The 12,199-nt window shown below is 34.2% G+C and overlaps 1 protein-coding gene across 2 annotated transcripts in view; it reads right to left on the bottom strand.

Moving 5' to 3' along the window:
• Positions 1–7,437: 7,437 nt before the first annotated feature.
• The window catches only part of spab (space blanket), a 52,734-nt gene continuing 47,972 nt past the window's right edge, over positions 7,438–12,199 (bottom strand). For both annotated transcript variants that reach the window (XM_067774241.1, XM_067774243.1), the window contains exons 5-6: positions 10,871–10,982; positions 7,438–8,246 (exon numbers count right to left, since the gene is read on the bottom strand). In XM_067774241.1, coding sequence (XP_067630342.1) covers positions 8,196–8,246; positions 10,871–10,982 — 163 coding nt within the window. In that variant the 3' untranslated portion in view covers positions 7,438–8,195. The remainder of the gene's footprint in view (positions 8,247–10,870; positions 10,983–12,199) is intronic.

The raw sequence follows: 12,199 nt of genomic DNA, 5'->3' as shown, positions 1-12,199 counted from the left end.
ATTTGCGTGTGCTGCACATAAATTCGAAATTATATTCTTTAAATCCTAGCGCTTTGCGGGCTGTAAAGCTCCAAACAACTATAAAACTAAATTATCTTAAATTCATAATGATTATTTTCATGCGTTATTTGTTTTGCTAATTTTCTAACAAAAAAAGCTTAAATATGATATAAATAATTAATAAAAAAAAAAAAATAAATAAATACCCGAAATAATATGGTTGTTAGAACTCGAACTGCTAAACTGCATTTTTATTAACAATAACTTAATATTAGGCAGTTTTTAGAATTTGTACTACGTCAACAACAAAAAAGATAAAAAAGAAAAAATATAAAAGCATTTTCAATTATTTTGGTTGATTAAGGTAACCACAGACGATGTAGCATAAAGAGATAAAAGTGTGAGGAACAAAAATATCTACAAACTTCAAAAACTGTAAAGAATGACCGAAAAAGCTGAATAAAAGAGAAATAAAAATAATGAATGTAAAAATAACTATGTAAAAACGTAATGCAAAAGCTACATATTTCTATTGAAGATTATTGTAAAAGAGTCTAATGTTAGTGTTAAGTGGCGTTTTTACTGGCACTTTAAATGAAAAAAGAAAAGAAAAATAAATAAAAATCAAAAAAAAAAATTTTAAAAATTTATGTTTCATTAAAATAGCCACACTTATTAAGCAGTGAGTAAAAAACAGCAGAAAAATTGTTTGCAAATTATTTTATTTGTAAAATAAAAACTGCTTTGATAATTTGGTTAACGAAAAATTTGTATTCCTAATGTAAACTAATTCGAAAACTTAAGAAGTGTTTAAGTATCGTAAAGAAAATTTCCTAAATTAAATTTAGAATTTTAGAAAATTTTTTGGAGTATGTTGTTTTGTTGTCCATTTCACTTCAGACTGACATAGCACAAATTTGAAGGTTCTAAAATTTCAAATTGTTTTTTTCACAAGTTTTTTTCCGGGGCTATTTAAATATTCTTTCATACAAAATGTGAAGAGTTTTTAATTAGACGAAAATCTAAAACACCCTTGGAAAAAAATTTGTGAAAAGTTCACATGCAGCCCAATTCTAAATATTCCCTCGGAACTTTGTTCACGCGAATTTTTTTATTCCCGTGGAAAAATTCATCCAATTCTTTTCTCCGAGGGAGAACAATAATTGGGGAATAGGCATTTCGGATTTTTGAAGTCAGCTGTTTTGTCAATTGAAATTTCGTTGCGCATTTCTTATTTTGTTTAAAAATAGAAAAGTTTATTTATTTTGGTAGAATGTACATACATATTTTAGCACAAATTTGTACAAATAAGTGTTCTTTCTTAAAAGAACCAATTTCTTTTAACTATTTTGATGCATTCCCTTTAATTTAACAAGTGAAAAAACTCCTATGAAATGGCAGAGAAATCTACCTCTCCCTCACATTCATATTACCTACTTTTCTCCCATAACCGGTTTCTGCTTTTTCGAACATTGTTCAGAATAGGAGGAAAGGGAGAAGTGGAAAAACTCACAAGGAATTTTTATTTAGAATACGAGGAACGGGAGAAGGGAAAAAACTCGCACGGAATATTTGTTTAGAATTGGGTTGATGAATTTAGAGAGAGGTACAACTTGTACTTTGTCAGATTTAAAGCAATCGGAGTACAAACAGAAAAATTTTCATGAAATTCAAAATGAAAATTTTCAAGTTTTCATTAAGTTTTTCAGAACTTCCTAAATTTTCAAATTTTTTCAAACAAGTTTTCTTAATTAGGTTGCATAGTTCTTTTATACTACAATTCAAACAATTTTCCTAATTAACGAAAACAAAAATGGATACAATAAATAAAAAAACAAATGCAAATAATTTGGCGGCTATTTTTTTTACTTGCAGATGCATGTAATTTTTCTGAAATAAGGACATTCACCAGCTGACCCAAATACTTTTTACACTTTGGCAAATTCTATATTGGACGTTCTATAAAATAATGACCCTTATCGCGAAGTTCCCGCGGAAAAGTATTCGCCTTCACTTTTTTTGTTCGGGTGAACTTTTTCCGCCTATCGGCAATTTCGCCAATGTATAAAATAATGTTTAGTATTGCACTTAGGTTGGTATTGATTGAGCGCGAGGAGAATATAAATGTGAAAGCGATTCGGAGGCAATTAAGGGACAGTTCTAACTATTGAAGCTAAATGATTCACTGTAAGCTAAACATTTTCATCACTTTTGAATAACAAGTTATATTTTTTTCAATTAGCTTTCGCCAATATTACAGGGTAAACAAGCCGGCATTCTAATATTTGCTAGATATCTTACCAACTCCTTGCCCCATTGAAGCACAAATTTTAAGTTCCACCAATTGTAAATTTGTGTTCTTTTTTCGCATAGGGAAAGCCGTTGGAAAGGACCAAGGAGTGGGTCTTAGCCAATCTTGTTTCAGCGAGGTGCTCAACATTTTGGAACAGTTGCTTTGGCCACAATGGACAACTTGGCCGACTGATACGTTGTCATAAAAAATAGAATTTACACACTTAGCAATACAGGAATTTCACTTTTTTCCACTCAGCTCCCGATTGTGCATTATTTATTGATTTATTTCTAATAATAAAAGTACAAATAATTATAAGAGTACCAAATTTCAAAACAAAAAATTACTTACATTTTGTTTTCCTCTCGTTCGCCTGTAAAATATAAGTGAACAAATTTGGGTTTCCCCGCTGTTTATTTCGCCCCAACAAAGAGTTGCCGATAAGGTGAAATCTTTTTCGAACACGAAAAATTCTTTCGCCATCCTCTGCGATAGGGTGAACAAAAACTGAGAATATTTTCGGGCGAAAAAAAAAAACTCGCGATAAGGGTGAATAATTTCTCCCTAACTGTTGCTGTAGTTGTTCGGTAAAACATATTCGTACTTGACGTAACGTTACATATCATTTAGGCAATTCGCAAGGTCTCCTATTCGTCGTATGTGGTATGCTGGAAACAACTGAGATCTTAAAATTTTACATGAATACGACACTCCTGTGAAGTACCCAATTGTGTGTGCGTTAAAAAGTCGTGGGTATGGCGATGAAACTGTTTTTTCGCCGCCCTGGTTGGCAAGCGAACGCTGCCCAGCATCATCATATAGTGGTTGTCATTGCCAGTCCTGCCAAGAGCTCGTCTCGTGTATCTGTATAACGTCTACATACATATAACATCTCAATACGAGAAGAGTATCAAAGCAATACGAAGCGAGCATGCTCGTAGTTCGTTTGTGCGCATTGATTAATTATTACCATTTGTCATAGGCCGAATTTCATTGAAGAATTACAAAGTACAGATAACTGTTGAAATTTAACTATTACAACTACCAGTTGCCATGCGGGTCGACAGGAATACCATCTAGTCTTGAGCATGACATAACGTAGCTAGTCAACCCTTGGGCTTTTATTCTTAGCAAAATATTGATATCTGCGTAAAGCTTATACATACCTCTCACCATTACACGTTCTTCGATTCACGCCGTTGGAATTAGCGAGAGGGCTATAACTCTTCCGGAAAAATTTCTCGCTAAACCTCCAAGCGCAGGCTCCAAGACCTGCGCACACCTCGAGTACGGGCTTTAGTTTTAGTCACCTCTTACGATAGGCATGCCTTAATAGGGGTTATTCTGGGCCCAATTTAAATACTTAAGTTGCTCTAAAGTAAGACCTTTGTAGAATATTTATTGCATTTTTCCACTATAAATAACAGTTTCTTAAATTTTAGGTTGCTCAAGGCCGGGTTAATTAAACAACAACATACTATGTTTGTATCTATTCAATTTAATTGTTTTTTTTTTTTTTTTTTTTTTAATTTCGCATGAGCTCAGAGTGAGGTCCGAGCCAAATTGAATCGATACATATCAAAACTGCCTAAGTCCACATATGATATTTTTCGAGATTTTTATAGCGGTATATACCGACCGGACAAATCTGTATATTGAAATAAACAAATATTACCAAGTCATATTGATTAGACTAAAAAATGCATTCTAGTTTAGCCATTTTTTTTAAAGCCGACTAAGTCCTACCGTACCTGTAAATCAAAATTACTTAAGTCCATTTCAGCCAATCGTAGTGCGGTCTGCTGATTTTGTGACTCAACTATATGGTTGGCTCATCTCATAAGGATAAGGCAAACGCAAAATGCAAAATGCAACCAACACATTGACAATATTTTCCTACAACACACAAGAATTGAAAGGTTTTATGTTTTCATTCCATCCCATTCGCCTAACACCAACACGCAGATTTTGACAATCTGAGCAAAGGTATGTTGTTGCTGTAGAGATGGGCCAACCTTATAGTTGAACCATGAACATAATTTACGAATTTTTTAGAGCTGAACGGTTAAAAGTGAGTGTGTTTAAAGATAAATGGATGAAAATAGCCATCGAATAAGGCGAAAGGTAAGAGAATATAATACGAGATATTAAGAAACAAGAAAAACTGGTGAAATTGTAAGTATTTTAGTATTAATTGTCAATGTTGTGAAGATATCTACTGAGTGTGTTACCTATGTCGTTTCCTTTTATTTTTTTGTCAGTTGAGTAGAGTATCACCCCATGTCGGCCGCCAGTTCGAAATCGTTCTATTTCAAAAAGTTTTTCAAAAATTTCCCATTTCAGCATTTGTGCCAAAAACGCCCTATATTAGAATTAGATTGAAAAACGCCTTCATTAACTCCCTCTTATGTCAAAATGCATTGAACTTATGCTGAAATAGGGAGTTTCTTAAACAAAGTTTGAGACAATGTATTTTTGAATACAATTTTAACGTACGGCATTCTTCAAACAAATTCTTCAAGAAAATGAATTATTACCCCAAAACTACTAATATACTACTAAAGGTAGTTTTCTACTAGAATTTTTGCTGAAGGGGATTGAATTATTTCCCGTTTTCCTTACTTCGTAAAAGCAACCCGTCCAGAGTTTTCAGTTTAGGAGTGTCAAAGCTCTGTCAGCATTGGAGAAAAAAAACCTCTAGTAATTGAAGCATGATGCCGCAGTAAACAAACAAAATTTTAAAACTTTTTCCAAACTTTTTTTGAACTTTTGAATGAACAAAGGTTGGGTAATGCCGTCATTTGGGATCAAATAATTTTTTTTTTTAATTTCAAATTTTTTTTGTAAAATATTCGACACTTTTTGTTTGGAAATTTTTCAGTTGAGATATGAACAAAAAAAAAAAAACACATTTTGTTAAAAGTTTTTAAAAATATAAACCAGGTTTGGAACGTAGATTGGGACTACTTTAAAAACACACTTTTTTTTGGAAATTTTGGAATTTCGTATGAATTTTTAAAAGATATTGTAAGAATTTAGTGAAATTCCGCTCACTCCAAATCTTCTACTAACTTTCGAATCGCTAAACTGTTGCATAAATAACTCCAATATTCAATAATGCAAAAATGGTCTCTATTAGACTACTTTGAAAGTACTTCACAATAACACTTAACTTCACAACCAATAGCGTGCTTAATCAATCTGACTACGGACTACTCAGCTTCTGCTGCTTTTATACTCTCTGCCCAAATGTCTAGATGTTTCTTCTTCTAGAATCCTCTACCTGGCCAACAGCCATACGCGCGTATATTTGTAGTGTGTAACCATATGCGTGTGTATATGTGAGCGAAGTAGTAGCTGATGATGACATGCGTTTGTGAGTATCTCTCTGCTGCTTGTATGTATGTGTGTACATGATGATTAATGTGTTTAAGTAGCTTGCTTAAATGTTGTTGTGCCTTTATTTAATAACCTTAGAGATGGTAATATTCGTCACAATATTGTAAGGAATTTAGTGAAACTCCGCTTATTTTACACCTTCTGCTAACGTTCGTATCGCTAAATTGTTGAACAAATAACTCCAATATTCAATAATGCTAAATGGTCTTTATTAGACTACTTTGAAAATACTTCACAATACCACTTATACTTTGCAACTAATAGCGTGCTTAAATCAAACTGATTCCATGATTGCTCAGCTTGCGCTCTTTTATACTCTTTGGTTTCCTCGTTCGCATACTTCTAGGCGTTTCTTCTTCTAGAATTTACTAAAAACAGCTATAAACTCACCATCTATAAACTACAGATGCACGTTTATAGCTTCTCATATGCTCGTGTATATGTGAGTGATACTTCGACCAATGATTGCATACATTTGTGAGGATCTCAGATATATGCATGTGTTTGTGCATATCTCTCCGCTCGTTGTATGTACATATGTGTAGACATAATGATTGATTTGTTTATGTAGATACAAGTGACTGCTTAGTATCGGCTTAGAGATGATAGTATGCCTTAGTGTTGCTAATATTCGTCACAATATGAACTGAGTTTGGGACGTGCTCTTAAACGGATTTTTAATGAACAACTTTATTGGAACATTTTCGAAACTGTTTTGTTTTGGAAATTTTCGAAAATCTTTCAAATTTTATTTGAGTTTTAGGAGATATGAACGAAAAAATGTCGAACATTTTTTTAAACTTTTTAAAAATATAAAGAAGGGCGTAGATTGGCACTGCTTGAAATTCCAAAAAATTTGTATAAACGGTTAAAACGTGCCAATCCAGGGTGAGATATTTATGTATATATTCAAATGGTTTTATATCACTAAGAATTAAATAAAAAATATATTCCTTATTTGAGTTTTTGAAAGCCCTCTTGGGCTTCACTATAGCTGTCATTTATTAATTTAAAATTTTTCTTACACATACGTACAATATTTAATGTGTATATATTTATTATTTTTAATTAAATAAGTTTTTCTAAAACCTTTGTTTTTATTTAATTTATTTTTCAATATTATGTAATTATGGAACCAAACGAAGTTTTTTCAAATGAAAACAATTCTCATAAATTCGCTTAGCAAACGGAAATAAATGTAAAATGCATTTAGTCAGCGTTTAAATTTATTTACTTTGGCTTTCTTGTACTTTTTTTTTTAGGTTTGTGTCCTTTTCACTTACAAAGACTAATACACGTAAGTTCATAAATTTTTACTTGAAAAACATGTAAAGGTAAATTTTGAAATGTATACATTTGTTATTTGAAGAGCTGAACATACAAAGGAGATGGAAATGTCATTTAATGCTTGAATGAAATGCAATTTAACATGAAAAATTTATATTTGTGGATTTGAATGAATATTTTCTTAAATTGGTATTAAATTTGTAAATTTTCTTTATTGTTAACCCATTTAGATGTGTTTTGTTTGATTGACTCTTTAAGGGATATGAATAGCAATTTTGTTTTCTTGACACTTTTTTTTATTAACCACATAATTTTTTTTGATACACATTTTTCTACATAAACCTTTTAAACGTTTAACATTTAAAGTGAATGCACTTAAAATTAGTTAGTTTTTATTTACTTAAATTTAACTTAATTTTATATTGATTTATTATGCCTCAGCCAGTACAATTTGCGTATTTTGTTTTTGTGTTTCTTTTTTTTATTTTATTTTAACTTGTAATTTTTTTACGTCTTGTTTTATTTATTCGTTTTTTTACGAAGTTGTTAACTACATTTTATTTGAAATTATAATTATAAATATTTTTTTACCATATACATAATAATATATATATTATGTATTTTTAAAAATATGCATGTATATATGCATATACATATTTGTTGTAAATACATGTATCGTTTCTTTGTGGGTATATAGTCTAATCTAATACAATAAAACATTGATAAACTATTGAATAAGCAAGTGCTAAGTACTAACAATAAATAAATTAAAAAAATTTTTAAAATCAGCCAATTTTGCTATTCCGTTTCACATCCCAATTTCTGCTACAGAGATTTATTGAGTAAATGATATGCATAATTTTTTTTTGTTATAACTTTTCTTTTTGCCCAATACTTAAGTTTAACTTTGATTGATATGTTTTGAATATTTTGTAAATTTTTTTATTATTATTTGTTTTTAATGTTTCATATACACTTTGTATTTCTCTCTCTCCTCTCTTATTCTCGAAAACCATAATTTTGATTATGATCTTTGTTTCATTGCCGCATTCAGCCTCGTGCATACTTTTTTCCTCCCACATCGGATCAGCGTTAGTGTGTCAGTGTATTTGTATGTTAGCGTGTAACTGTAATTTGTCTTCTTCATTTTATGCAATTTTTACGCCCCATTTTATGGTCTCATCTTACGTTGTTTCTTTGTATTTCTTATCCCTCATTACATGCGTCGCTGACTAAATGTGGAAAGGAGTCCAGTATTGCGGTCCTCCTAAGAAATAAATAAAAAGCAAAACAACGTATAAATCATCGAAGGTCATGAAAAGTTTTGTTTTAATATTTTCTTTGAGCTGTTCTGTTTTTTCTTGACTTTTCTTAAATTTTAATTTCCTGTTTTTATTTATCTGTGTTGCTTTCTTTATTTTTTTCCACTTTTCTTTCTGTTTATTTTCCAATTAACATTCGACCTTTAACGGAAGTGCTGGAATCAATAAATACAACTTGTCATCATTGGCTGGGGAATTTTATGTGTGAAGAAAAAGTTGTTTACGATCACAACGATAAATTAGAGTGATTTGTTTCGGCAATTCGCCTAGAATGAAGCCTTAAACCAACCATAGTGATGGGTTAACATATCCTGCATCCCTATTTTTACTGGTAGTGACGAATCTAAAGAGTGGAACACAAGAGAACCTGCATTCCTCTCTTGCCACGAGCTCATGGATTGGAGGGCTCTAAATAAAGGTGTCAAAGTCGGCACACAATAGTGATCAGTGTTTGCTTTTAAGTGTACCACGATTAGCACTAATTTTAGGACTTTGAAATCGAATGAGCTGGAGAAGTTTAATTCACGTGAATTTTAATTCACAAAAAATGAACGGAAAGAGGAATAAAGTGAAGAAAAGGACGGACCAAACCAAAAGTGGTGGCATGGACCAGTCCAGCTTCACTCAGGCGTAAAGAGCTCCAAAAATAGTCCATGCTTGCCGTGAAGTTTCCAGACGCTGCAGAAAGGCTGACCACACTAATCAGGGTAGGAGTTTAATTCCAAATGGCGGCATATGTTCGGGTGAAACTGTTGGGAGAGGTTCGGCGAATGTGACAAACCAGCATAACAGTAACAGATTACCCTGATGTGAGGAGTTATTCCGCCGGTCAACCTGAATGGGATAGTTAATACAACCCAGAGTTAATTTATCTGCACGCCATGCAAAGACTCTTTGTAATATGCACCTGGTCCAAAGGTGAAAAGAATGTCTCTCAGATTTTCGACAAGCATGCCCGAATAGTGTCTTAGATATATACAAGCACACCCCATCGTCGAGTTGATGCGAGTGAGTAGCATAGCTCGGAAGCTGTGGTGACTAGGAAGAGACGGGTGCATGAAAGCGAACGCTTTCTCGAAGGTTCCAACATTCAGCACAGCCGACTGTGAGGCTGGTGCCACTAGCCTAGTGGAGCGGCTTTAGGTGGGCGGCACAATGAACATATAGCCGCGACCGCTATTTCAACACTCGGCGTGGTGCCGTCTTGTGAGGCTGATTGCTTCAGCTGACATGCGATCTGCTGGTATATTATATACATGTTTTTTTATAAAAGAAGGGAGGCGATCGAAATTTGTAGATGACTTTTACGTATACGCCCCATGGCGATTAAGCGGGATTGTCACCTGCTATCACGAGACTGAGATTTGAGTATTGTATTTAAAAACCTTACCTGGACCATGTGTTGTTGGAAGTTGGATATACGCTCTGGTAGGAAACTTTACTCTGTCATGTAATAGCGCTTTTAAACATTCCGCACTCATGAAAGCATATAGGGGTATGCGCAAGCACACTGATAGTCAATATCTCTGGATCATCTTCCGGCTCCCAGTAGGATGCTCCACATGGTGAAATAAAAATAAATAATTAAATAAATGTAAGGCGCGATAACCTCCGAAGAGATCTTAGGCCGAGCTTCTCTTCCAATTTGCGTCGTGCCCCTCTTGATTTTTCCTACAAATTGGCTGGACGGGACCTATATGTTTTATGCCGACTCCGAACGGCATCTGCAAGGCAGATGAGTTTTAACTGGAAGCTTTTCATGTCAGAAATACGCTCGGAGTGCTTGCCAAACACTCCCGAATGTGTGAAATAGGGACAGTTAATTGGAATTCGTGGCGAACCTTCTTCGAAATCGTGGTAGGCTGCAGTGACTCTAGGTTCAGTACCTTGAGCTACTTTGCGGATTTGAACGATGACTGGGGAATAGGTAGCAGAGAATTAATGAAAAATCTGATAGACAATACTTTTCCTGATACCCTGCGAAGCTCCGAACTTTCTATTATGAAAAGTCGATATGTATAATCTTCACAAAATATGTAAGCGAAGTAATATGTATTCTGTATCTCTCGCCATGGAGCTTTAGTGCACGTTGCATACGGAAAGCACTTACCATTATACTCCACTGTAATGCAGTAATGGACCAACTCATGTTTCTACACGAACATATTGTAAGCAGATCATTGCTCGTTTTTAACGATTGTAATCACTACATGATGTTTATTGGACTGTGGGGAGTACCCACATGGATTACTCTGATGTAATGCGGAGCTGGAGTATATGGTCCAGTCCTCGGACATCGAAATGTTAATTGGACAATATCTTTTGTATGAATTGTGGTTAATTTTGGAGCACTCGGTTGGTCCATAGCGAGCACTCCATACATGCATGAATGGAGTACTCGCGATTTTTGCAGGGTTTTTTCAACCGCGTAATGAATTTATTTACCAATTATTTCACAGGAAACGCTACTTATGTGCTTGTGTCAGCTATTGAGTGTACTTGACATATTCCTGCACACACATACATATCTCTACATAATTAATTATAAACATGTCACATACATACACACCTTATTTTCTGTTGGCATTATGCCGATGCACATAAAAGGATCCCGGAAGTAGGCGCATAATTTGCGTGGATGTATGCGATGGTGAGTGCGTTGAAACTGACAGCATAAACCTCTGAGCGTGGACGGAGCATGCAAACGAAGTTAGAAGGGAACAAATAAAATAAGATAATAAAGTTATTTTTAAGTGTTACGCCTGCAAACAAATACATAAATACATACATACATATATATAAATAAAATAAATAAATGTAAGGCGCGATAATCTCCGAAGAGATTTTAGGCCGAGTTTCTCTTCCAATTTATGTCGTGCTTCTTTTAATTGGTCCTACAAATTGGCGGGTCGGAACCTAATTGTTTTATGCCGACTCTAAACGGAATCTGCAAGGCAGATCAGTTTTCACTGAGAGCTTTTCATGGCAGAAATACACTCGGAGTGCTTGCCGAACATTACCGAGGGGAGACCCCGCTTAGAAACAGGATCGTCGGTGTGGTAGGCGGAGCATGCTACCATCACACCACGGCGGCCGCCCGTACATATATAGTCCCTATTAATCTTTCTTCTATATATATAAAAAGAAGTGTACATTTTGATTGTCACTCCATAACTCGAGAACGGTTAGAAATATTGCCATGCAATTTTTAGGAAAGATACAGGAAGGAGAGATGATGGTTAGTTGATTTTGAAATCCCAAATCGGTTTAGCCATAAGAATATAAAAATCAAATTCTGTGTATGTGTGTATGTTCGCTATGGAAACGTATTTCCCACACTTCAATCATCACCAAATTTTGGTTATAGGTTCCTTCGATCAACGGGAAGGTTTTAGGCTAAAAATAATTTCGATATATAAAAGGGGCGTGGCACCTCCCATACAAATGGTATCTTTGGTACTGCATAACTTTGAAGGTATACATGCCAGAACATTGAAATTCAGTAAGGGGTTATATGAGGTCAATCCCTAACACCACCAAGAAAATGTGGGATTGGGAAAAGGGGGCGTGGCATCTCTTGATGTTGTAATGGTAGGATAATGAAAAGTGGTAAGGAGCTATATGACGTTAAGTCCTAACACCTCCAGTAAAATGCGGAATGGGGAAAAAGGGGCGTGGCACCTTCCCTACAAATGGGATTTTTCAGAACTATGGCTGCCGTACAAACTTAAGTTATTTTAACATATAAAGTTTGACTGCATTGTTGAGTTTGGCTGTTATGCCTTTTGGACGTTTAGTAATCTGCCGCAGTTAAAAAAATTTGTTAGCTTCAGTCTATCTACATCTATCTATATATATAAAAATCAAATTCTGTGTGTGTGTTCCCTATGAAAACGTG

Source organism: Eurosta solidaginis, chromosome 3, assembly GCF_040869045.1.
Source record: "Eurosta solidaginis isolate ZX-2024a chromosome 3, ASM4086904v1, whole genome shotgun sequence".
NCBI classification, from domain to species: domain Eukaryota; kingdom Metazoa; phylum Arthropoda; class Insecta; order Diptera; family Tephritidae; genus Eurosta; species Eurosta solidaginis.
The sequence above is the reverse complement of the archived record's forward strand: the minus strand, read 5'-3'. Positions and strand labels throughout refer to the sequence as shown.